The sequence below is a fragment of the Mercenaria mercenaria genome, chromosome 7 (assembly GCF_021730395.1).
Source record: "Mercenaria mercenaria strain notata chromosome 7, MADL_Memer_1, whole genome shotgun sequence".
In the NCBI taxonomy this organism is placed as follows: domain Eukaryota; kingdom Metazoa; phylum Mollusca; class Bivalvia; order Venerida; family Veneridae; genus Mercenaria; species Mercenaria mercenaria.
The window spans coordinates 30,320,623-30,348,236 of record NC_069367.1 but is presented as its reverse complement, the minus strand read 5'-3'; the positions used below and the strand labels follow the sequence as shown (position 1 = coordinate 30,348,236).

The window sequence follows — 27,614 nt, the reverse complement described above, 5'->3', positions numbered from 1 at the left end:
ATCGTGAACGAAGTCATTTGAGTTCAATTTCAGTACACAGTCATCTGAGTGCATTCTCTGCGGTGGCATTTCATTGCATTTCGCTACGCAGTCATTTGAGTGCGATCCTCTTGAGCAGTCATTTGATTGCAGGTCACTGCCCTGTCCTTTGAGGGCAGTTCACTGGGTAATCCTTTGAGGCAGTTCACTGATCAATCCTTTGATGGCAGTTCACTGGACCATCCTTTGAGGCCAGTTCACTGGGCAATCCTTTGTGGACAGTTCACTGGCCAATCCTTTGAGGGCAGTTCACTGATCAGTCCTTTAAGGGCAGTTCACTGGGTAATCCTTTGAGTGCAGTTCACTGATCAGTCCTTTGAGGGCAGTTCACTGTGTAATCCTTTGAGGGCAGTTCACTGATCAGTCCTTTGAGGGCAGTTCACTGATCAATCCTTTGAGTTCAGTTCACAACAATAACGGACAACGAAGAGAACAAGTGTAAGTGTGTGTTTTAAACGGAAATAGGGACATCAAAAAGAGGCAGGTTTTGATAAAATAACATGTATGGTAAAAAGAAACCGGAATTCTAAAACAGTTATCACCAGGAAGAAATTGTCTCTACCTTAACAATATATGAGCCGTGCCATGAGAAAACCAACATAGTGGCTTTGCGACCAGCATGGATCCAGAACTGCCTGCGCATCCACGCAGTCTGGTCAGGATCCATGCCGTTCGCTAACGGTTTCTTTAATTGCAGTAGGCTTTAAAAGCGAACAGCATGGATCCTGACCAGACTGCGCGGATGCGCAGGCTGGTCTGGATCCATGCTGGTCGCAAACCCACTATGTTGGTTTTCTCATGGCGTGGCTCATATTCTGTTACATTTAATTGATAACTACACACGTACTTTTTACTAGTCGTAATATTCTATGTTTGTTTGCACTGTAAAAATAGTTATCTTATAATTTATTATTTCCATTTGACGTGCAGTCTCCTGTGAGTATTTTTTTACCAGAGACAATCATGCATCCATTAGAAGATAAGTTATCTTCTGTAATAAGCAGACGATTATAATCTATATTAGGAACCGGAAATTGGAATGCTTCATGGCTTAAAAGCGTGAAGTAATGATGCACATTTCAATTATTTCATCAAGATAAGAGTGTTCCGTCACGTAATAGATATTGTCGTAAAATGTTCGTCTTTCGTGATGTCGTAAAATCTGGTTTGTTTTCTCTTTATGTTCTGTGTATATTTCTTGATTAAAATGAAAAAGGACGATCGCAATGCATGTGATAAATTCGACGTAGTTGATGTAAGTTGAAAAAAAACCCCCACAATTTTCACACTGTTTCAAATTTACTTTTCCGCTTAAATGAACATGTATCTTCAGACATATTTCTTTTTTGCTTGTTTACCACAATTTCGAATAAAAATTGATTTAAATTTAACGACACCTATATCATCATTTAAGGAAATTGTAATTTTGCGTAAAACATTATTTTCAGGTTTTTTTTTCACCACAGTCCCCTCAAGCTCGGCTAGACTTAGATAACCCTCTTATTTCAACCACTTCCGTTTATCAACTGAAATTACTTTATTATCAAAAAGTACAAGGTTCTTAACACGTCATGTATTTATATTTAGTGGTCGAAAGACTTTCAAACTTGATTAAGTGAGAGGTATTCCATGTTGTTTTTTGTTTAACTTCTTCAAAAAGTTACGGGTTCATTCGGATTAATTCGTCAGACGACACACCACATGCAAATGTATCCGTCGGTATCCCTGATATTCAAAAGGTAACTTTGACAAACAGTTTCTTTATATGCTTGTACATACAGATAAATTTTAATCTTGTGTTTGATCTATTTATGTATTTGGTTTAAACTCTGAAACGTAAGCAAAACAACGAAGGTGTGCGTAGACGTCGAAATAGACAATATTTAGTGACGTCATACCGTTTAATATATTTTGCTTTTTGTTTCGATATTTCAGGCTTTGGGTGGATGTTCCTAACGAAGAAGACACAATGCATCAAATGACAGTATTTAAATCGTCAAGTAAGAGCCATTTGACACCACCATTAGATCTCTCGGAGGGCCGTCGTCAAGTGGAGAGTCCGCTTGATTTATCTGTAAAAACTAGAAAGCGCTGTGCGGACACAACCGAATATGGCGAAATTACAAGACACAGTGTCCTCTCCGAAGCCACTATGGCTAAACGTCTCTGTGTAACAAGAGATTACGCGTACCCTCAGGGACATCCCAATTTTAACCTGGAAACGCCATTCCATGGGGATTCAATGGCAAGGAATAAAATTATACAGAAACAACTAGCCATGAATAAATATCCTACTGCTTTGCACAAAACAAGTTCTCAGACTAGTCCGTCTTCTCTCGCCACCCAGCAACAGTATGCCGATATCCAACGACAACATTTGACTCAGCAGACGACAAGACAGCTCCATCTGGCTCAAAGTCAGAAGCTTAGAACTAGTCAGTATGGTATGGCAGGTGCCGCAGTTTCACAACAAATGCATTCCGCAATACAGAAAAGTCATGTGCCATATGAATCAATTGCTACGGTAAAACGAAGTCCACAAAGCATGACGGAATCGGTTGCTTTAAAGGGATTCTTTGAACCAACTCAAAAGGTCACGGTAAATGCAAATAGCACACAGCAAACCGGCCACATTTCCCAGCAACCTGCTTATCCAAGACTTCCGGCAGAACAACGCATCGTTGGACCAACGAGTAGGATCTTAACGGGTAAATCTAGCGAACTCGGTGATTTCGATGACCGTAGCCGTCAGTTACCGTATCCGAACACAACTATGTACCAAAGACAAGTACCGGAAGTAAACAGAAGCTTCAGCGGTCAAACAAGTACAGTCAATGATATAGAACTGATGCAGCAGAAGACGATTCAATATCAGAGACAGATACAAGCTCAAAAATCTCGGGAACAGCTTGCGATGTTGTCACAGAAAATGATGACACCTCAGGACCAGCAGAAAATGGCCTATTTTATGCATGACATGCAAAAACAAGCCGAAAGTCGCGTGTCTCAGACTCAGGCAGCGACACAAGGCCTTTACGGGAGTCGAGGACAACATTCGCCCTATACGCAGTCCAGGCAACCCGCCTCTGCTACAGCCTCATATCAGGACAGCTTGCGGAAAGAAAGAGGTGATTATTCGTCGCAAGCAAGGTGTATACGAGTTGGTCAGCCGGTCCCTTTATCCGACATTCACCAGGAACACTCACATGCTCTTGAACAGGTCCATGCCGTTCAAAATAGACCAGATTTAATCGCACAGCAGCAGATCGTTGCAGAAACAAATAAATATAATGCACGTAATAAGGAAACGTCGTATCCAAGTCAACAAGCGATGTTAAATGTGGCCAGAATGCAGCATACAATCCGATATGAACCGCCGCCCGTAAGATATGGAATTCCGAAGGAAACAAACGAGAGTTCAGCAAACTATATGGTTAGGAATGAACCAAACAGTGCAGGACTAGCTTTACACCATCCGAGTGTTATTCAAAGACCGCAAGGATACATTCCACCCCGCGTTGTAAGGGGAAGCGGACGAGCAACTGAGTCGACGGCTCATAGAGTCTCCAGCGAGTCACAGCAAATGCAGCGCTTTGACTACAGTAGTGACCAAACTAACAGAATTCGGCAAGAAATAGTGGCAGCAAGAGATAGATCTTATTCTCAGAAACATGACATGTTGTCCGGCAAAGAAGTTATGAAAATCCAGCAAAGAGTTGCGGAGCAAAGGGGTGACGCTAGTTTCAGTGGAGCTGCTGCGCATAATAAGAATTACACAAAAACAGTTCAACATAGAGACGCAAGTGAACATGCACAAAGTGCATTTCCCGGGTCCTCGAGTAAAAATTCAGTAAGGCGAAGGTCTTTTCAGGAACAGCAGGGTCGCGACCCGGCTGATTATTCTCGCAGTGTTTCTAGTGATGGCCATGAGAGACGACATAGCTTTTCAAAAAGTCCAGTCAGTCCTAACTCAGGATCTAACACTCAAAAGCATGATGTAGGTGGCGGAAGTGAACGTCAAATGATCTCATTAAAGACCTGTCCGAGTGAAAGGTCTATAACAAAAGGAACAAGTGGACTTACCAAAGGTTCGTCCGACATGGACCCTTTTAGTCAGTTCCTTATGAGGGAACTCAAAAAGACTGACGATGATAAATTAGTAAATCCATTCGCAAATAGATCTCTTCTTGAAGAATTTGATAGATCTGCAAATTCATCACCTGTTCATAAAACTGATAGTGCTCAACTGGACTTATCTGTTAAGAAAGAAAATATTGAAAGTTCTAAGAAAATTGGCTCGAAGGAAACTTCGAACATTGACACTAATGTTACTAAGAGCGAAGATTCTTCTTACACAGTTCCATTACAAATAGCCATACCGGGACACAAAGTAAGCCCACCTACATCAACAGCAACATCATCTTCTTCATCATCTTCATTAACATCTTCATCATCATCATCATCATCATTTTCAACAGCTAGATCAAGTGTCATTGCTAGTTCAAAGACTGAAAATAACTCTTCTAAACATCCAAAACTAATGTCGCGAAAACAAATGATATTAAATGCGTTCCGACAGGAAGAGGAAGATCTCAAAAATACTACTAATACTGTAAATATTGATCAAAATGAAAAGGTTCCAATGGAGAGTGCAAAGTACGCTGCAAGAAAATCTGACAAAGAATCAAATCAGCACGGTTATCCCTCGTCCCCAAAAATGCCCATTCTTAGTCCACAGGAACGAAACAGAAATACGCCTCTTGTAAGTCCTGCGGTTGGCGAACCGCCACATTTAGAAGATTCGTCAAGAACAGGTCAAGGCAGTGACTCTTCAAAAAAGGAAATAAATAGCCTAGAAGAACATTTACATAGGTTAATATCAGACGCGGTGAAAGGTTCAGTCAACAAAGACAAAGAATCAGTTTATGAAACGGTACGGAGGGAACTGAGTTCTCAACCGCAAGGTAAAGTGTTCTTGTCGCGACAATTATCACAGACTAAAAACATTCCTGTTGCAAATGTAGCTCCGATAGTTCACGGTAAAGCAGTTGCAGACGCTCTAGAAGGGCGAGATAAGAATGTGGCTGGTAAAATAGATAGCGATTTTGACGAAGAAGACGATAAAATGGCGGATATAGTCACGCGATCTCTGTTCGGGGACCAGGTGCTTTTTGATAAAGAATTCAAACGCAGTGAAACTGACAATAATGATTCTGTCCAAGTAAAACAAGAGCTTGACACTGAAGGTGAAAAATCAGATTCTAATTTAAGTTTACCATCTTTTAATGCTGATTCATTGTTTGATGAAAATAGCAATTCAAAGCGTATGTCTCCTGGTCTGAAGAAATTAATGCTGTATAGGCATAGAGACAACTCCAATAGCGGCAATGAAAAAAGCAATGGAAAGAGTTCAATGATGAATAAAAAGAGCAAAAGCTGGCCTGCTATGGTGAAGAATGAACCAGTATTAGAACGCGACAGACAAATTAAATCTCTAAAAAGTAAAGGAAGAAATGTGTTCGGAGCATTTAGTGAAATTGTTGCTCAACAGTCTAGCTCTGAAATGGGGCCTGAAAATCCTGGCGACAGTGCGAAAGGTTTACGCAGAAGTACAGAAACAGCTCTGCAGTGGACCCAGTATCATCAAGATGAAGCCGAGAGTCGAGATATAATTATGGTAAGACTTAAAATCATCTCGTTGACCTAGTTTTACCAAATAGCACACTTCTACAGACTTTCGTCCTTAATATCAACATGTATATACTTTTGTACAAAATAACACACTTTTTTACAGATATATTTTATTAAATAGAACAATTTTACCGTTTTGAACACCCGATATCTACCGGTGAACAATAGTTGCCTATAGTTGTGGCTTTAAACAAGTAACACAGACAAGACAGTGAATTAAACATCAGTTTGGAGGCATTATCTGATATTATAAAATAAGCAATTGTACATATTAAATGTCTTGAAATGTCCTAGATAAGCCCTATTACTAAACTCCGCAACTATCTCAAAATGATGACGTTTGAACATTTTAATTTCTATATGACATATCTAAACTATGAAATGTATCTTAATGCAGGTGTCAAACACAGATTACGACGGCGACGACGAACAGGCTCGAGAAAATCAATTACAAAGAAAGAATAAACATTCAAATACGAAACAACAGGTAACGTCTTAAGCAAAATATCGTTTTTGGCCAGAAAGATAACAACTGTCACCAATCTCTGTTAACAACAGCTGGTTATAAAATCTTTCAAAAATCTTAATGATAACTTATTAAGAAGTTGCATTTGAAATTTTGAGGCATTTATTCAGGATCAATATTTAGAAAATTAAAATCGATTTACTATTAAAACAGTGTTAAAGACCTTGGTACAGGGTTAGTTTTAAAACCCATTGAGAGGTTAAATCTTTTTGCTAATGTCGGTCGGTTTGCCGAGACCACCAAGAGTTTTCCAAAGTCTTGAAAAACTAGAAAGTCGCAATATTTATTAAGATAAACCCACGAAGAAAAAGAAGAGCGAAAAAGAATGGACTCATTATTATAATTAAGCGTTGTTTACTAGCAAAAACACAGCGTGTTTATTGTTTCAACTAAGACAAATGCATAGATAAGTATGCAAATAGTTTTATGTGCACAATTTGTCAAGATCAAGGTCGAATATAAAAGGAAACAAAAAGGTTTGCTGATGGATGATTAGAAAACGTTTAACGAGTTCAACCTGGTTTTAAGACGAAACACAAAATATGAACATTTGTTGTAAGATTTTTTTTTTGTACAAATTGATATAAAACGTATGTTGATGTGGAAAGCCGGGAAAAATTGTAACCAAAATTAGCTAAACATCTTTAAGAAAAGTTTAGATTTTCGAATAACCTTGACTCCAACTATGACAGTAAAACTGCACGATAGCTTCTTTTAGTAATAATTTTGAGGACGCGACCGCTTACTTACATGACTGCTAAAACGTGTCGTCCACAATAATAACTATATATGAAAATGATCAAAATTAAACTTTGATGCCCATACATTTTGCCGTTTCGAAAATTCATATTAAATGTTTGGATAAGTTTTGGCAGTAACTGCCCAGTAAGGCTTACTCTGACTTTGCTATTTTGTATCATTTAGATATACGGCACGTGATTTTTTATTTGTTTTCCAGGCCGATAGGTTGATCAAAAAAGCCAGGCACCGCAGGAACAGCAAACAAGAAGGTATGACAATTTTAGCTTCGTTCTGCATGTATTTTGCTTGTAAGATGGTATCTATGCTTTTTATACGTTACTTAAGTGGTATTTTGTTGGCTGTTTGTTAAATGGTGGAACTGAGTGCATTTCGGAGTCTGCTAGTATATTTTGTTGAGCTAATTTTGGTAGCAATGGTTCTATTGTTAGAATCGAGGGTAATGAGAACTTACTTTTGTTGATACGATATGATTAAAAACTTACATAAAAGATGACCGATGTTCGATAGCAGACGTGGATATGCTTGCGTTGGGAGTACTTTGTTTCAAAAATTTATTCGCGAAGAAATTTTAGTTGCCTCTACATGGTCAGAACAAAGAAAGCGGTCCAAAGGACAAAACTATTAAGACAACTTAGATAAACCAAAAAATGAATAAAAACAACCAGTGTTTAAATATTTTAATATGAATTTGCGCCGTAAGAATTTGCCTAAAGATTGAATTTGTATAAGAATTTGCCTAAAGATTCTCATGCATAATGATTATGTTTTAAAGCTGAGATTGTAGCAGGTTTGTTGTATTTGAGGTTTTAAATAATCAAATTTTGTTTTTCACGTTAAAAAGAGGTATAAATTTTGTACAAAATTTCATTTTTGATGTTTGACTGAAAACAGCATATACGTTTTGTAATACACAAATGAGCCGCACCATGAGAAAACCAACATTGTGCGTTTGCGACCAGCATGGATCCAGACCAGCCTGCGCATCCGCGCAGTCTGGTCAGGATCCATGCTGTTCGCTAACCGTTTCTCTAATTGCAGTAGGCTTTGAAAGCGAACAGCATGGATCCTGACCAGACTGCGCGGATCCATGCTGGTCGCAAACGCACTATGTTGGTTTTCTCATGGTCGCAGCTCACTGTAAACATTTTCATATACCGTTTTGTTACTACAGTTTCCTTAATACGAATCGATGTTTTCTTTCTAGCGTTATAACATATCATATTCACCACCAATGCTAGTAATTACCTGTCAAAAACAACAATATCATTTGATTTGTTTATCTTGTATGAATAGACGGTGTGATCATTCAATACTATTTAGGATTCTGTTTTGTCATGATTATAAAATACGACTATTCTTTTTAAAGATAATTTTAACAATTATGAAAATAACTAATTTTGAAACTTCAAGTAAGATTTTTTTCAAGTCTGATGTTGAACTGGTAACAGAACGACGTTGCTGTACCATACTTGATTAAAACCCATGCTCTTTGGTCAAAAAGAGGAAACGAATTGCTCAATGATATAAGGCACGAATTAAGGATAATAAAAAAGATATTGTCACGTACCAGCACATTAGATCGATTCTACGACTGTGCAGCAATTCTAAGATATGACCAATTTTATTTGGATAATTGGATCTTTTAGAATTTATTTGCGTGTTTTTTTTTTCACTTCCCCGTTTATTCATTTTGACGAGCACTTTATTGATGGCGTAAACTTATCTAGCATTGATTTCGCCCTCTGTGAAATAAATAACAGCGCGGAGTGTTATTGATTTAGCAGACGTACTACTTGCTATTATTGTGCAAAAAATGTAGGATATATTTGAAATATTAGAACGAGAATGATTAAAGACTTTGATAACTTCACGCAATGGATTTAAGACTTTGGTTACAGATGGAATCGTTTGTCTGACGAACAATGACATTAATTTCGACTAAGAAACAGATGTTTTGCAAGTTATTCAAAAACGGCTTATATTTTATAAGAATAGTTTGCTTTATTTGTATGTATTAATAGAAATACTCCGACCTGGATGAAGTGCCTATAGAATGTTCCAGTCGCGGGTTGTAGCCAACCTGCCGGGCGATTGATCATGCAATGCGTAGTCACGTCCAGTTTTTTTTCCCGAAAGATATATAAAATGTATAATTTTCTGGTAAACACTGTACACACCGACAATGGTGTTTATACCCTTTTCAGAAGTACTGACTAAACTACGGCTGAGGGAATGTATTATTGTTTTGAATAGATACGAAATATATTATCGCAAAGACCTAGCCTTTTACGTCAATGATCTCTGTGTTTTAATTATCAGTGGCCAGGAATAGAATATGCGTCAGCCATGTTATGGCCATTAATAATAAAGGTTTGGTTCAACCACACGGATCGCAAGCTGTGTGGTGCTACCCTCATTAACATCATATTTATCATATAGATGCCTACGCAATTTACTGTGTAGATCTACTCAGATTTCACACGACCCTCAAAAAAAAAAAAAAAAAAAAACAAACAAAAAACAGCATAAATGTGTATTCATTCTCGTAAAATCAAGCTAATCTAGATCCATTGCCGATGCAACCCTCTGAGGTCTTTGCCCGGCTCAGACTACATGGGCACAATTCATTGTTACCGCCATCGCTTGTTCAGTACCGGTCTCTAAAACTGCCGTTACTCTTTTGTCACGCTGAGCGTATGTACTTTGTTGTTTAAATGTCGGTTTACAAGCAAAATGAACACTAGGGAAAATTACACAATTTGTCTAGACACATTAAGTTCAGTTCCTCTGTTTTCATTTATGGAAAGAAAATTTGATAGAAAACGGCTCAATTACTGTACGTGTTTTAAGACGATAGTCTGTCTATCTTAGATGAAATTCATTGTCAATATAAACTGCCAAGTCTTTTTGGTTATTCATCCACGAAAACACAAGCATACGTCCTCATCTGCATACATGTTCCAGTGATGTGTCTGGTTTTTTTAGCTCACCAGAGCACAAAGTGCTCAGGGTGAGCTATTGTGATCACTCACCGTCCGGCGTCCGTCCGTCCGTCCGTCCGTCGTCCGTCCGTCCGTCCGTCCACACTTTCCTTTAAACAACATCTCCTCCTAAACCAACAGGCCAATTTTGATGAAACTTCACAGGGATGTTCCTTGGATGGTCTTCTCTAAAAATTGTTCAAAGAATTGAATTCCATGCAGAACTCTGGTTGCCATGGCAACCGAAAGGAAAAACTTTAAAAATCTTCTTCTCAAAAACCAGTAGCCCTAGAGCTTAGATATTTGGTATGAAGCATTGCCTAGTGGACCTCTACCAAATTTGTTCAAATCATGACCCCGGGGTCAAAATTGACCCCGCCCCAGGGGTCACTTGATTTTACATAGAAAAATCTTAAAAAATCTTCTTCTTGAAAACCAGAAGCCCTAGACCTTAGATATTTGACATGTAGCATTGCCTAATGGACCTCTACTAAAGTTGTTCAAATCATGACCCCGGGGTCAAAATTGACCCCGCCCCAGGGGTCACTTGATTTTACATAGGAAAATCTTCAAAAAAATTCCAAAAATAAAGCAGAAGGCCTAGGTCTTAGATATTTCACATGTAGCATTGCCTAGTGGACCTCTACAAAATTTGTTCAAATCAGACCCCCGGGGTCAAAATTGACCCCGCCCCAGGGGTCACTTGATTTTACATAGGAAAACCTTAAAAAATCTTCTTCTCAAAAAGCAGAAGCCCTAGAGCTTAGATATTTGACATGTAGCATTGCCTAGTGGACCTCTACTAAAGTTGTTCAATCATGACCCCCGGGGTCAAAATTGACCCCGCCCTAGCGGTCGCTTGATTTTACATATGAAAATCTTCAAAAAAATTTCTTAAAATAAACCAGAAGGCCTAGAGCTTAGATATTTCACATGTAGCATTGCCTAGTGGACCTCTACAACATTAATTCAAATCATGACCCCAGGGTCAAAATTGACCCCGCCCCAGGGGTCACTTGATTTTACATAGGAAAATCTTCAAAAAATTTCTAAAAATAAACCGGAAGGCCTAGGTTTAGATATTTGACATGTAGCATTGCCTTAGTAGACCTCTACAAAATTTCAAATCATGACCCCCGGGGTCAAATTGGCCCCGCCCCATGGGGTTACTTGATTGTACATAGAAAAATCTTCAATATTTTCTGAAAATAAACCAGAAGGCCTAGAGCTTAGATATTCGACATGTAGCATTGCCTAGTGGACCTCTACAAAATTTGTTCAAATCTTGACCCCCCCCCCCCGAGGGTCAGATTGACCCAGCCCCAGGGGTTACTTTATTGTACATAGGGAAATCTTCATAAATTTGCTTAAAATAAACCAGAAGGCCTAGATCTTAGATATTCGATATGTAACAATGCCTAGTCGACTTCTACAAACTTTGTTCAAATCATGACCCCTGGGGTAAAATTGGCCCCGCCCCAGGGGTTACTTGATTGTACATCGGAAAATTTTCCAAAAAATTTCTAAAAATCATCAGTTTGACATTTGAAACATATTACTCTGGTGAGCGATCCAGGGTCATCATGACCCTCTTGTTTAAAGATGTCCCTTACAAATGGGGTCATATTTCATTCAAAGATTGTTTTGGGTGCTGTTGTTTTATTCCAGTGTTTTTATTTTCTTTTGGTATTTTTGTTTTATGCATGTAATCTGTTGTTTAACCAGGCGACCTGCGTTCCCGGCATGCATTCCACGTGAAGCGGAAGTCCTACAAGGGTTTTGTAGACTTTATGCCACAGGTCTTACCACGACGAACACGATCTAAATCCTCGGGTAAGGGTGAGTGTACAGTTTGAACAATATAACATTTAGCACAAATCTCAAGAAAAGTATGAACTGTGAGCAAACGTTCCTCTATTGTTCTGTGAAAATGATTTTTCAAGAAGAATCCAATAGTTGTAGGTCACGTTAATGATTAATAGCCCTGTAGTGTCGTGCAGAGTATTTCACCAGACGTAATCTATACATTTCAAGGAACTAAGGGTTTTTATTAAAACACATAAATATCTTATCAATACCAAACTACACGGTACAGCCTTAAAAATTGTTGATAATAAAAACAGTCCTAATTCAAATGAGATTTTAGATTAAGTAACCAGGGACTTTTCTCTGACACGCAGGTTCGTGACAAGATTATTTAAATTAATTGACTGTACTTTTTACGGAAAATCAATGCGCTGTATTCGTAAAATTCACTTCCTTGTTACAGTTACATAAAACTTAATACTTTTAAGAGTAAAAAATAATATATTAAACAGGAAAACAGAACAGAAAAGGACAAACCAGTGAAGTTTTGGGAACACTTTAATTAGAAATTTGATTCCCAGTTGCAATTGTAATGCCATAAACGTATTTCAAAACTTCGAATAATTTCACAAATTAGATGTAATAAGGCGGTTAAGGCGGTAATCAGATTTTATGGAATCGTTCGGTTAGAAATTCCAAACAAACCCTGGAATCCACGAGGACTGTCACTCGATTATTATAAAATGTTCATGCTTGTATTCGTATATCATCTATTCATTTTACAGACATTAGGGACCTGTAATAAGATAACTCGTCAGATTATTTTTGGGAATGTAATATTGTAATCAGTATAAGTCTTAGTATAAAAATGAGAATAAATGCGAAAATAAGCTGCAGTATTGAAATCATTAGAGTTAAACTGTTCTAAATGCAAAGTTTGTAATTTATCTTTAAAAAATACGTATGCCATCATTTGAATGTTAGTATTTCTATTATAGCTGGCATTATTATGCGTATGTTATCCGGCAGACTAATAATATTTAGTAATGTTGCAATATAATCTAACTATCCGAAAACTGGTAAGTTTAAAGGTATCATCTTTGCCTTTTTACAGCGTCAACAACACACAGGCGAAAAGCAAAAACTGGTAGCCCCGCTCGTAGACACAGCAGACGTTCTTCTAGCCATGAAGCGAAAACAGGCGGTTCCCCACAGAAAACAAGACAACGACGCGCGAGCTCGCTGGATAGAGAAACGAAATCGAGGCTCTCTAAATTGAAAACCAAACAAACATGTTTTTCGGATAATGAGATCGAATCGGATAAAACATTAAAACGTGGTTCAAATCTGCATGGCAACGCGGTAGATTCAGACGCTACTTGGCATAATGAGGATGAAAGTACAGACGAGGACTATTTTCAGAACTATGAAGATGAATTTAAACAGTTTATACGAAAAAGTGACAGTAATCTCAGATTTAAAAAGGCACCGTCAACGAAAAAGAAGAAAGGATTCCACTTTAAACAGAAATATATCTTTCAAAGAAAGCGTAGAGTTAACAAAGGTAGAGGGAGAGGCTTTGATCCAAGTACGAGATTTGGTGCTCGTTTAGACGCAATTTACAGTTTCCATGAAGAGGTAAGGTCAAGTTTAAGTGTTTGCTTAAGAGTTTGTATTAAACCGTTTTTAAACCAAGAGCCGCATTCTTTCCCCTGGAAAACCACAATATGACCTATATTTGTGTCGGTGCGACATTATACCCAACAAAAACAAGAAAAAAACCTTTATATTCAAGTAAGTCTAAGACTTTTGGGGCAAAAGCAACCTTTGTTTGTAAACACTGTCGTATTTGTCGACGTCCTACAAACAGATACACTGACTAGTGATAGCATTGGATAATTTATTCAATATTTTGCATTTACCTTGAAATTATCCTTATGATTTGATGAATGATCAGGGAAACGGTCTTCAAATTATTTTTATGAAGCAGAATATGGACCTTATTGAATAGATCTAAACTGTTTAGAATAATTATTTCTGTAACATTATATTGCATTTTTACAGGGTCAAGAGCTAGATCAGTTTCAGGACACCCCAGGAGTCCTGTATCCCCATTGTAACATTCCGGCGCCGGCTGATCTTAAACGTGTAACTGTCGGCAAGGATTCTGGTCAGACCGTGCTCCACAGAGCAGCGAGAATGGGACTCGAGGTTAGAGCTATGTTTACTTTTAGCTTACCTAAACCAGTTATCTAAATTATCTGTCCGTCCGTCTGTCCGTTCCCCAAATGTACTGAAGACGGCAAGTGCAGAATATGTTTATATCCTATTTGGATTGATGGATCTTTTCGTATAAGAAGTTTTTGCTCTTTTACATCAACATCACCGACTGCATGTAAATTCACCGTTATATATGCTTACCATAGGATGTTTAAAGGAATGATAAGGTATCGAAAAAAAAGTTTTAAATTCCTAAAATTATATCTGACTTTGACCCCTGAACTAACACGGAAGTGGTCATATTTATCTTACTCTGACGTTATGAACATGAACGTATGAAACTGTTTTAAAATCCCTATGGGTTTTAGTTATATGTGTGGTACATCTTTTTCCGTTTCGTGGTTTTGGTCTATTTTTTTTAAAGATAGTTAACATGCAATAAACTAATGCATTTCCTTTTAAGTCGGAAGTTAAAGCGAAGTCATGATGTAACGTACAGTCTTTAACCCTTATCATGCTAGACAGGATTGATTCTGCCTTTGCGACAAGTGTAGATCTTGATCACCTTGCACATCCGTGCAGTCTGATCAAGATCTGCACAGTTCGCTATTCAGTCAGCAAATTTTTTAGTAAACACCCCTTCAAATAATAAACGGTACTGCCCTAATTGAATGATGGACCAGTCCATTTTCGAAATTTAGCAGCAATTAACCTTAATTAAAAGGAACCATTCATCATATTTATTGATTTATCACCAATTTGTGTGGCAAGTAGAATGATACAATTACGTGCATGTCGTTATCATCTTATATTGCACGTATCTCTCGGGAAATATATAAATTGTTTGATGAATATGATTCTGAGTATCTTTTTATTAATTGCAAAATGCTGTCATCATATTTTGCCAAATTAAAATAATTGCTTCAATTAAGTGTGGGTGGGGAGATAAACGGTTATTGATATCTTTGATAAAAACAGATAACGAAGCTTTATATTTTCATATATTTGATTTGGGTCCAGTTTACCTTTAATTGAGCAAAGTTAACTTACCCGTATGATACAAGTGAAAACTTAAAAGGGACACCGTTTTAGTTAATACATGGATTAAATTTGTACGTTCAGTTATGAATGTCATGAGACTATCAGATAAAATGATAAATAGTTTCTGATTTAGGTAAACACGTGAAAAGCAAATCACTTTAAATGATTAAATACTTTAGTATTATATTTTCAGTCGGCCTTGAGTATGTTTCATTTTCAGCGGTAATATTATCCTTTAACAGTTGTACTTTTATTGCGGTTAATTTTTCGGTAAATTTAATTTGCGTCGTAATATTTGCATTAAAGGTTTTCAGCTACTAACACTTCCAACATTTTTTGTACCCAGGAGGAAATTGTTTTGTTATCAAGCATATTTGCATACATTTGCTTTTGATTTTTTTTCCCGTTTTAAATTTAATGGTAAGTGCGATCATGGTAATAGGCGTCTGCTAAACGCTTCCGGTTTATTTTTATCGTCAGTTAAACGTTTCCGGTAGATTTATCGTCTGCTTTCTTCATGATGATGAACGACGAAATTAAGGTTATCAGGTGCTTAAAAAAACAAACGACTCACATGGATGAATAATATGAAATAAGGCAAAGCCTCAAAGCGAGCTCAAAGAAATCGGATTTAGCTAAAAATATTATGCATCATTTATTTGTCACAAAGAAACTATTCACTAGTCACAAGAGAGAACCTATTCACTTGAAAAAGTCTACATTTAGTGTCACCATACCTGTAACAGTGAATATCATACGTTGCAAAATTTATGGGAAGCCGGTGTCACGGTGACGTCATTTCAGCGTTCCCGTTTCTTTCTGCTTATTAATGACATTTTTTTCCATTTTCTGGCCGATGCTTGATCTTTTAAATGAAAACAATATTTTTTTTCAAACAACTGGAAATCATTCTTTCATTATTGTTGAGTGATGAATATTTTTTAGCAATTGAATGAAGTTCTGTATTCACTCCGGAAAGAAGTATTTCCTGTGAGCACCTATCCGCTAGGGTGCGCTTTTTAAAAACTTCCGACGAAACTTTTCAAATCCATCACCAAGTGTGCAAGTATACTTGCGTTACCGTAAAGCTCGATTCTCGAGCTCGCTATATAAAAACTAAATAAAAATCCTACTTGTCTAGTACGTATGCGAACAAGTAACAAGTTTTTTTCCTCAACAATTAATAGTTCACAAGTAAACGTACTAAGTCAGTTACGCATGTAAAAGCATTTAATGATTTTTTTGACACTTGCGTCGATTCGTCTTTACCTGAGTGATCGAGAAAGACACGATACCATCTTTTTCTCATCAAACATGCATTATTATTTTTGTCATGATTTAAAGAAAGCATACTGTAATGCCTGTTATTCGCGACTGTTTTCGCAAAAGATAGACATGTTGAATTTATACACGCTGGTTTTTGCGAATCATAAACTTAGTAATATTAGCTCGCCATATAAATTACTCGAGGATGTTCGCGTATGATCAGCATAGTAATGCTATATTCGCGGATATTGGCGTATTCTCAACATAGTGATATTATATTCGCGGATGTTCGCGAATAATGAGCACGGTAATATTATATTCGCGGATGTTCGCGATTTATGAGCATAGTGGTATTATATACCATGCACGTCACTGTTCGCTAATGAGCAGTATAGTGATATTATACTCGCGGATGTTCGCGAGTTATGAGCATAGTGATGTTATACTCGCGAATGTTTGTTTATGGGCAGCATAGTCATACCATGCACGACACTGTTCGCGAATGATCTGCATAGTAATTATATACTCGCGGATGTTCGCGAATGATGAACAATGTGATGGTGATATCATACTCTCGGATGTTTGCTTATGATTAGCATAGTGATATTATTCTCGCGGATGTTCGTTAATGATCAGTATGGTGATATTACACTAATGGATGTTCGCGGATGATCAGCATAGTGATATAATACTCGTGGCTCTTCGCGAGTTGTCAGCAAAGTGAACTAATCGTCTGCTTACTTCATACTCGTAAGATGTACAGCGTTAAACTTTGAGTGTAACGGTTACATAGCACAGCAAAATACCTCTTTTTCTGTTCATTCAGTTTTTGTTAATTCAATTCATTCAATGAATATTTATTTATCTGGCCTCCTACAAGTTTCTTGCATTTCTATTGGTCAATAGACGTCACGTGGAGACAGGATATATTCCATATCCTGCTAGTACATTTCAGATATGAATTTTGATTTAAAAAAGTGGCTGCCGCTTTGTTAATTTACAAAATATTAGATTATAGCATGTAAGTAAAGGGTAGTCAGCAAGATAAAATCGTTACACAGCTTCGCTCTCGCCTGATATGGATTTTCGAGACAGGGTATATCCCGTATCCTGTCACCAACAAGCAGTGTAACTAATAATATCAACGTTTAGTTCATAAAGTATAGACGTTTGCTGTGCTTACTAACTTGTAACGAAACTGTATAGATTTCAGAGCACGAAGGTCAATGAATAGATGAAGAACTGCGTAACACATTTCTCATTGTTGTTATCATTTGGGATTTAATGTGTCTAGGAAGTTTGCCAAATCAGTTAACGCAATCATTTCAGATCTATTGGGAAGATGTTTCCACAGGGAGTTGATACTGAGCTTTTTGTTTCGAATAGTAGAAATACCTAAACGTAAAGTGATTGTAAGCTCACTCAGTTCTTTTGGGTCAGTCTCGTTCTCCACTGTTTCTTGTTAGGAAGTCATGGGCCTTATCAACATAAGTGCTGTGCTTTTTTCATAGTTTTGAGATAATTTTTTTTTTCATTCCAGGAAGTTGTTCTTTACAGTCTTGCGACTGGTTCCGTTGATGTAAATGCTCGTGACAATGCTGGGTACACCGCTTTACATGAATGTGCGTTACGAGGCCGGGTGCAAATTGGCAAGCACCTGCTGACGTACGGAGCAGACGTCAATTGTTGCTCAACTGACGGCATCAGGTAGTAAACATAACTTTTAAATTTGTACGCCTTGTCTTTGAAAAATGTTAGGCATTTAAAGTTTTCCATAGCAAAAAATATTTTATGTTGATTTTGATCGATACAATTTTTTCGTTTGTTATGAAATCGTATTAATCGTGTAGATCATGATCTGAACTGTCCGCCATTCAGTCATTATCTTTTTGGTAAGCACCACTTTTAACAGTTAATGGTACTGTCCAGATTGAAAGATGGGCAAGTTCATTATAGAAATTTAGCAGGGTAAGGGTTAAGAAATAAAAGTTATATCATCCATTTCTTTCTACTTAATGTAGACCGATCCACGATGCTGTTGAGAACGATAACCTTGAGATGTTGCGGCTGTTACTATCATACGGAGCTGACCCTACGCTGGCCACGTACGCAGGAAGGTCGCTGATAAAAATTGCCCGCTCAGAACGCATGCTCAAATATATAAAACGTAAGTGAAAAAAAGTATTTTTTCTCTCTCTTCATGGAAGAGTAATTATGTTGTTTTGTTTAGTTTAACTAGTTTTGTTGGTCATATAGCAGTCGTTTCCGGTCAATAAATGTAAAACGTGTTGGTATCACGCCTTAAATGGATTCCCTTTGATACGCAGATTTGGGCGATATCGAAACTAGAACCTTTTCTGATGGCTAAGGCAAATGTCCCATACGGCTGGAACTTCATGTGACGACTGCCTATTGGCAGCCCATGACAATATGTGGGTCAGCGCAGAACACTGGAACACATTCCCGGCAAACTTCTCTGTTTGATTGACGTGTTCACTCGGTGACTGAGCTGTTTTTGAGAAGTATTAGGCTGGAGTCACGGCGCTTGGAACTCAGCCTTTCTCAGAATAATTAACTGTGGTCAGTAGATGATTTGTTGTTTTTGGGGAGTGCAGTCAAAGATCAAGGTCACAGTTATCTGACTCTGAGATCAATGATTGTAGAACTAATAAAGTCGGAAAGTGACTCCTGTTATCTTATTTTTAAGGGTCAGAGTTCAAGGTCACAGCATTTTTGGGACTGAGAAATACACACCTAGAAATTACCCACAAGTCATCTGTTGGCAGAATACGCGTCTTACAAACTGTGGGTTTTTCATATTCACATCAATTCTTACAGTTTATACGACTGAGTGAAGAAGCGAAATCATAAAAGATCTAGTCAGTGGAGAATATTGCAAATTTGATTGAGCAGACGATAAAAACTTCAGCTTCACTGAGCGATTAAACATTACGAGACAAGTCAATATACGTGCCTTGTATATAAAATAATTTCCTCTTTTTATCCCTTACGGAATCAGGTGTGAAGGTTGTCACGTAGCTTGTAGTTCGTAGATCGACAAATGAGCCGCACCATGAGAAAACCAACATAGTGCGTTTGCGGCCAGCATGGATCCAGACCAGACTGCGCATCAGCGCAGTCTGGTCAGGATACATGCTGTTCGCTTTCAAAGCCTATTGCAATTAGACAAAACTTTTAACGAACAGTATGGATCCTGACCAGACTGCGCACTATGTTGGTTTTCTTATGGCGCGGCTCAAATAAAAATCTTACAAGTTCAGTCTCATTTTCGTAACATTTTATTCCAGGGTATAACTGCGATATCAATGGATATGCCACGGACGAAGAAGAAAAACCTTGGCAGTTCAAAAGATCTAGTACAGTATTAGGTATGAGTTATAAAGCATTCTCTTGTATTCATGAGGTCATTTACAAATACATTCAATTTCGATCTTTTTATTAAGTTTTGAATAAGGAAATGTTATCGCTTCAAAACGACAATTTTTGTAATATGATTGTGATTTAATTATTAATTTTCTTCAAGACCATATAGTGCGGATTTATATTGTATTTTTTTCATCCTAGAAGTGTTTGTAAATATTCTTTTGTGGTTATTGTGTTTAAAACAAGTTTCCAAAAGTTCACGATACAGTCTTAAAAGATTAAATAAAACAAGTTGGAAGAAACCATCAATACACATTTTGAAATTTATACGACCTTCACCTTACAGAAAGTGAAAGCGGAAGCGGATGTGCAATATTTGACAATCTCCCGTCCGACCCAGAAGATGAGTCTCAAGATCTCTGTACTTTTAGTTCTAAGCCACTCTTCGTAACTAAACGCTTGACTCTACAACCTAATAAAAGGTATGATCGTAAGCGTTATTCTCTTGCCTACAACGAACCATGAGAGTAACGAAAATGACATGAAATAATAATATATTACGTCAAAACAGTGTGGGACAATGTGGGCAGTGTTCACATTTGGGTTTTCTTAGTTTGTTTTCATGTTTGCAACTGATGTTGTCCTTATATGTGCTACTGATATGCTCGACAGTGCACGGAATGCTGAAATTCTTGAGGCATTAACATGTATAATTAGGTTTTCCTTTTTGTGGCTGCAGCCTTAAGTTTATTCAAATAAGTGTGATTTTTATGTCAGCCTGTGAAATATGTTCTTGATGGGTCTCATGCAGTTTCAAACATTTGCTGACGATCACACATTTATTACTTTATGCATCAAATACTCCAATTGTATTAGATATGTCTGTCATAAAGCCGATGCAACGTGCTTTTTTTATTAGCTCACCTGAGCACGAAGTGCTCAAAGGTGAGCTTTAGTGATCACCCTGTGTCCGGCGTCCGTCGTCGTCCGTCGTCCGTCCGTCCGTCCGTCCGTCCGTCGTCAACAATTTGACTGTTAACACTCTAGAGGTCACATTTTTGACCCAATCTTAATGAAACTTGGTCAGAATGTTACCCTCAATAAAATCTTGGACGAGTTCGTATATTGGGTCATCTGGGATCAAAAAACTAGGTCATCAGGTCAAATCAAAGGAAAAGCTTGTTAACACTCTAGAGGTCACATTTTTGGCCCAATCTTAATGAAACTTGGTCAGAATGTTACCCTCAATAAAATCTTGGACGAGTTCGATATTGGGTCATCTGGGGTCAAAAACTAGGTCATCAGGTCAAATCAAAGGAAAAGCTTGTTAACACTCTAGAGGTCACAATTTTGGCCCAATCTTAATGAAAACTTGGTCAGGATGTTACCCTCAATAAAATCTTGGACGAGTTCGATATTGGGTCATCTGGGATCAAAAAAACTATGTCACCAGGTCAAATCAAAGAAAAGCTTGTTAAACACTCTAGAGGTCACATTTTTGGCCAATCTTAATGTAACTTGGTCAGACTGTTACCCTTAATAAAATCTTGGACGAGTTCGATATTTGGTTATCTGGGTTCATAAACTAGGTCCACATGTCAAATCAAAGGAAAAGCTTGTTAACACTGTAGAAGCCGCATTTATGACTGTATCTTCATGAAACTTAGTCAGATGTTAATATTGATGATCTTAAGGTCCAGTTTGAATCTGGGTCATGTTAGGATAAAAAACTAGGTCACCGAACCAAATCAAATGAAAGCTAGTTTACACTGTAGAGGCCACATTTATGACCATACCTTAATGAAACTTGGTCAAAATGTTAATCTTGATGATCTATAGCTCAAGTTCAAATCAGGGTTAGGTGGGGTCAAAAACTAGGTCACTAGGTCATATCAAAGGAAAAGCTTGGTTAACACTCTAGAGGCACATTTATGACTATATCTGCATGAAACTTAGTCAGAATGTTAAACTTGATGATCTTTAGGGCAATTTTGAATCTGGGTCATGTCGGGTCAAAAACTAGGTCACCAGGTCAATCAAAGGAAAAGCTAATTAACACTGTAGAGGCCACATTTATGACCTATATCTTAATGAAACTTGGTCCAAATGTTAATCTTGATGTCTTTAGGTCAAGTTTAAATCTGGGTTCAGATGGAGTCAAAAACTAGGTCACTAGGTCATATCAAGGAAAAGCTTGTTAAAACTCTAGAGGCCACATTTATGACTATATCTTCATGAAAACTTAGTCAGAATGTTAAACTTGATGGTCTTTAGGTCAAGTTCGAATCTGGGTCATGTCAGGTCAAAACTAGGTCACGGGGGTCAAATAGAAGGAATAGCTAGTTAACACTTTAGAGGCCACATTTATGACCATATCTTAATGAAACTTGGTCAGAATGTAATCTTGATGATTATAGGTCAAGTTTAAATCTGGGTCAGGTGTGTTAAAACTAGGTCACTAGGTCAAATCAAAGGAAAAGCTTGTTAAGACTCTGAGGCCAGATTTATGACTGTATCTTCATGAAACTTAATCAGAATGTTAATCTTGATGATCTTTAGGTCAAGTTTAAATCTGGGTCATGTGGGGGCAAAAACTTGGTCACCGGGTCAAATCAAAGGAAAAGCTAGTTAACACTTTAGAGGCTACATTTATGACCATATCTTAATGAAACTTGGTCAGAATGTTGATCTTGATGATCTTTAGGTCAATAGGTCAGGTGAGCGATACAGGGCCTTCATGGCCCTCTTGTTGAAATTTCGAAAGTAAAAATGGCGCAAATGAAAATTCTGTCGCCCAAATTATGCTTTTATGTCAATGACAAATTCAAATTTTCGTTTTTGGATTTCAGGGTTGAAGACTTTCTGTTACTGGATGATATTCTTGATAGCTACAAAATAACTGGATTAGAATTTATGTCACATGGAACAAGTTCTGGTGTTCGACATCTAATCAAGCAGCTTCCCCAAAATACTTTGTTAGACGCCCATCAAGACAGTATATATTTTGAAAATTTTAAATCTAAAGACGAGAATGCCTCTGTTGAAGTCATAAGAAAAGTGGACTCTACACAGCTTATAGCAAAACTTGAGAAAAATAGTGCATCTAGTTCCAAACGTGCTAAAGTTTAGTTCATATTACCTTGCTAATGATGGGGTTACGCTGGTTTTACAATACTGTACTTTAAAGGCCGTGTAATAAGTTTAACTTGGTTTTTTTTAATCAGCGGTCTAATGTACATTCTTTCTGTTGGAGACTAACGCTTGTAGAAATTATAGAAAGGTATATATAAAGGGTGTGTAAAGAATTCGGTAAATATAAAGGGTGTGTAAAAAATTCGTTCCTGTACTGACAGTATAAAGGTATGCAAAAACATGTAAAATATCTAGACATTGTCACGATAAAATGATAACATATTGCCGATGCAGAAAGTTGGCTAAATTTTAGAGTATTTCAAAGGAGTAAATAAAAGTTACGTCAGTGAACTAGGTTCAGAACCAGTCAACTTTTTAAAACAGCCGAACATGACGTGGACTATATGTTGCGTATCAGACATTTGATAGTAAACACCCAATTCACAACCTGCTTACCCAAAACAGTTTTTTGATATATGGCAGTGCATCTTTATTGCACGACCAGAGCCACGTGAAATTAAGTGAATATGACCATTATTTACAATATTACAAGAAAAAATGTATCAAAGTCAATTCCATGATTATAGGTGGTCATTCAGAAGCACGGCATTTCCATTTCCTTTTTTATACGATTATATAGTTGATTGTTTAATTGGAACGAACTTTTTACGCATCATTTGCATGTAAACAATTAAATCGATGTTTTATTGCGTCGTTATGAACGTGTGCATATATGGTGTCGTCAGTTAATTACATTTACTTTTTTTGTGACATCAGTATAAAATGAAATTAGAATGGGTACTATCTACTAAAACAATGAAATCAAATACATGGATATATATTTCTCCCGCACGGGATCTTCGTGATGTTGTAATAAATGGCTAAAATGTGTTTGGCAGCTTGAGAAATAGCAAAATCGAATGTTCTACAGAAATTTGGAATTATTTCTGCAGTGAGGACGTGTTGAGGTTTGCAAACAGATTCGCGTTAGTTAGATAAATATGGAGATAATTATCTGGTTATCGAGTTAAATATCTGCGATGTTTTCCTGTAAGATAAATATCTTAACGCAAACAATTACTCTAAAAGTGCACAGAACTGTTACCAGTGTTGTAATTACTACCTTTGATCAATAATTAGTAACTAGCGAAGATTCGCGTTTTCACTTAACTATGCGATTAACGCTAAAAGGTTCGTGTTACCAGTCATTAAACAGTCGGAATACCGTGGACATTCTCTTTTACGATAATTAGCAACACGAATCTTAACTAGGTAAGATTCTTGTTGCTAGTTTACCTAAAATACGAGTATGTCCAGAATATTCCGATTGTTCTATATTTGGTAACGCGAATCTTTTCGCTTTAATCATTAGATATGTGAAAACGTGAATTTAACTAGATAAGATATCAAAAAAAAAAAAAAAAAAAAAATAAAAAAAAAAAAAAAAAAAAAAACAATAAAAATAAAAAATCAAAAAAAATCACAAAAAACAAAAAAAACGAATATGTCCAGAGTATTCCGATTTTCCAATAATTGTTAACACGAATCTTCACTAGGTCAGATTTTTGTTGCTGGTTTTCGAAAAAGCGAAGTTTTTTCGGGAAAAAATCACTTTACTGATAGCAGTTCTTGGCACTTTTTGGGTAATTATCTGTCTTAAGATATTTATATTACTGCAAAAAATATCGCAGACGTTAAGGAGGTTATTACATAATTGAATCGAAATTTATCTAGCAAACGCGAATAAGTTCGCGAACTTTGACAGTTTTATCTTACAGCGATATGCCACCAAACCTCTTCGAACTAAATCATGAATTTCTTAAGATCTGTCCCATTGGAAAGTGATAAAAGCCGGATTATGTGAAGTTAAAAGCAAATAGGATAGTGATATCTATATTGATGTTACAAAGGGTATATTTCAGAATCCTGCCGAAACTTTAAAACTACCATATGTAATCGATAACATCCTGTATCAGCAGTTCTTTTGCTGATAATATGTAGAATATCAAATTTCAGCCTTTTACGTCATAATAGAAACTAGTCTTTGTCGCGATATTTGGCTACATGCCAAGCATATTACAGAAATTTTTGTTAGTTTTAAGCACATCCAGATAGAACAGTTTGCTTAAAGACTGCTTATAGACTTGATTGATTGATAGAGGCTGTGGAACAGAGACACATTGTGTTCATTCACACATGTATTGATATACATGTACCTATAGTTTTTATTGTTCAGTATTCCAAAGTCTTTGCTGGTTGAAGACTAGATGTTGAGAAAAAGGGGTGTTCCAAAAGAAGTTTCCAGTACTCGAGTACGAACATTTTTTTTATATTAGTAAAATTATGGGTTGCTTTAAAAGAAGTTGGCAAACTGGAAGTGTTGTCCTTCTTTTTGATGATTATTGCATAGATTAATTACATTAAGTTAGTTTCGTAAATATGATCACTATGTTTAAATGTTACATATTTTTTATTTGGGGAGTTTATAGTATTCATGTCTTAAAGACAAAGGGTTTTTAACTTTTAGCTGCAAAGCTTTGCTTGATAAAATCTAGAACTAATTTATTTACAAAAAAGAAGTTTTTCTTTGTTAGCTTTGCACATCTATTTTTATACACTTTAGTTTTTTTGCAACACCCCTTGAATTATATATATAATATGTTTTTTTAGTTTTTATAGTGGGCCTAATGTTTCATTATATTAGAATTGTTGTTTAAATTTTGTGATATGATTGTTTAGTGTGCTACATCTGTAATATCTTCTTTTGTAAATATTTTGTTATGTTTTACAGATCTTTAAAAGATTTTTAGTTTGGAGAATAGAGTCACGTGCTCAGAATGTTTTTTTTTTAAAAAAAAAGGAAAGCAGAATAAATCCGTTAGAAAATATGAGAATAATGATAGTAATAAAATATCTAAATTGTCAATGGGATAATCAGCGGTCTATATGACAATAAAATAAAATATCCATTTATGCTTATTAATACAGGAGATTTTTTAGTTTAGAGATTATCTGTCCACGCGATTCTAATGGCGCTGTGTTTCATTTCAGGATTACCATTTTCAGGAATCTAATTATGCCTCCCACACCACTGTGGTGGGAGACATATTGATTTACTCCTGTCTGTGTGTCCGTGTGTGTGTGTGTCTGTCACAAATCTTGTCCGCACTCTTAAGTCGAACATTTCTCATCCGATCTTCACCTAACTTGAACAAAATGTGTTTGCCAATAAGTCCTCGGCCAAGTTCGATAACCTGCCAAATCGGCCCAAGCACTTCAAAACAAGGCCCTTGAATTACCGAAAATCGCTCTGTACACAGATGCCAGTATCCGCACTCTTAAGTCATTGGTGCATGGTTGATGCCAGTATCCGCACTCTAAGCCATTGTTGCATGGTTGACTCAGATACATAACTATTCAGATGATTAGGCAGTTGTGGGAGACATGCGCTTTTCTCAAAAGCAGCTCGATCTAGTTTTGTAATTATTTACATTTCCTACATCAATATAAACATGGATAAATGAAATCAAATGAAGCATGCATATAATGTTACAAATATGTTGTTAATGACGTCATTATGTCAAATAATTAATTTTACTATGGCATTTCAATTTATCGCGTTCAGTTCTTTAATCAGTCTACAGAGGGCGGTCTGCGAAAAGGTTTTCATTTTTACACGCCTTCGTTTGGCACTTACTTCATTTTATACTAATTTGTTTTGATTGTAATGAAAGCTTGAAGTTCATTTGAATTACACGCGAATCCACTTCATGGAAAAATCGGGTCGCTCTTTCTACTGAAAATGCATCTTTTATATTAGGGATTATTACATGCTTTGGTTCAAAATAGCTAATCAGCCAGTCTGACGGGCAGTTTTATATTGACTTTTATGGGGCTAATCGTTTTATAAAGTAATTTCTTACTTTCCTTTATGAACACTAAGTCATGCTGAGGGAGTTCGTGGCTATTCGGAACACGTAAAGTTGTTATACATATATAATTATGTTACACATATAAGTGGTGTCACTTTTTTGTAAATGGTATCATAAAGAGAGAGAGAGGGAGGGAGGGAGGGATAGAGAAAGAGAGACGGTAACTGATTAACTAATGTGATAAGGAATTATTGTTCCTTAAGTTAGAGATTTTAGACCCATGGGAACATTTTTTTCAAAGTATGAAAGAAATGCAACAATCCATTATTGATTATCCATTTTTGATAATGATGTAAGCGGTCAATGAAATAGAACTTACGGAAATTCGCGGAGAATTCCGATGTTACACGATATTTACCACTGCATTTGTTATTTTGTCTTATAACTACAGTGCTGTGGTAAAATGTGCTTTTTGTACACGTAGAATATTGACTTAGTCTGTGAGTTAGAGCTAATACTTACTGTTGTTAGAATGAGTATTGATATGAGGATGTCTGACATCAGAAATAAATATTGATTTTGTAAATCATTATTTCATTCTTGTTTCTTGTCTTTTATCATGTTTATAATCTTTAGACATCTGTAGCATATAACCCGTAAGGTACGATTTTTATGTATGCCAATATGTCGTTCTCCGTTTAATTGTAATTCGATCCTGGTTTATTTTTATTTTCCATCGTTCAGCTGTCACATAGCTTAAGATGACTGCATCATTAAGATATGACGATAAATTACAAAACTGTTTACAAAAGGGTTAAATATTTCAGATATTGCTAAAGGCAAAATTTCTTTTGATATGTGAAAGACTGTCGTATTCCTAAAATCATTACGAAG

At 36.6% G+C, this 27,614-nt stretch overlaps 1 protein-coding gene across 9 annotated transcripts in view; it reads left to right on the top strand.

Annotated features, from left to right (window-relative positions):
• The window catches only part of LOC123554648 (serine-rich adhesin for platelets-like), a 153,787-nt gene extending 126,475 nt beyond the window's left edge, over positions 1 to 27,312 (top strand). For 7 of the 9 annotated variants that reach the window (XM_053547948.1, XM_053547949.1, XM_053547950.1 and 4 more), the window contains 11 exons: positions 1,975 to 5,716; positions 6,128 to 6,217; positions 7,215 to 7,266; positions 11,725 to 11,838; positions 12,920 to 13,443; positions 13,870 to 14,016; positions 17,873 to 18,039; positions 18,354 to 18,499; positions 19,641 to 19,721; positions 20,063 to 20,198; positions 22,566 to 27,312. In XM_053547948.1, the coding sequence (XP_053403923.1) occupies positions 1,975 to 5,716; positions 6,128 to 6,217; positions 7,215 to 7,266; positions 11,725 to 11,838; positions 12,920 to 13,443; positions 13,870 to 14,016; positions 17,873 to 18,039; positions 18,354 to 18,499; positions 19,641 to 19,721; positions 20,063 to 20,198; positions 22,566 to 22,845 (5,479 nt within the window). In that variant the 3' untranslated portion in view covers positions 22,846 to 27,312. The remainder of the gene's footprint in view (positions 1 to 1,974; positions 5,717 to 6,127; positions 6,218 to 7,214; positions 7,267 to 11,724; positions 11,839 to 12,919; positions 13,444 to 13,869; positions 14,017 to 17,872; positions 18,040 to 18,353; positions 18,500 to 19,640; positions 19,722 to 20,062; positions 20,199 to 22,565) is intronic. The other 2 variants (XM_053547947.1, XM_053547954.1) reach the window with 2 other exon arrangements.
• Positions 27,313 to 27,614: the final 302 nt, after the last annotated feature.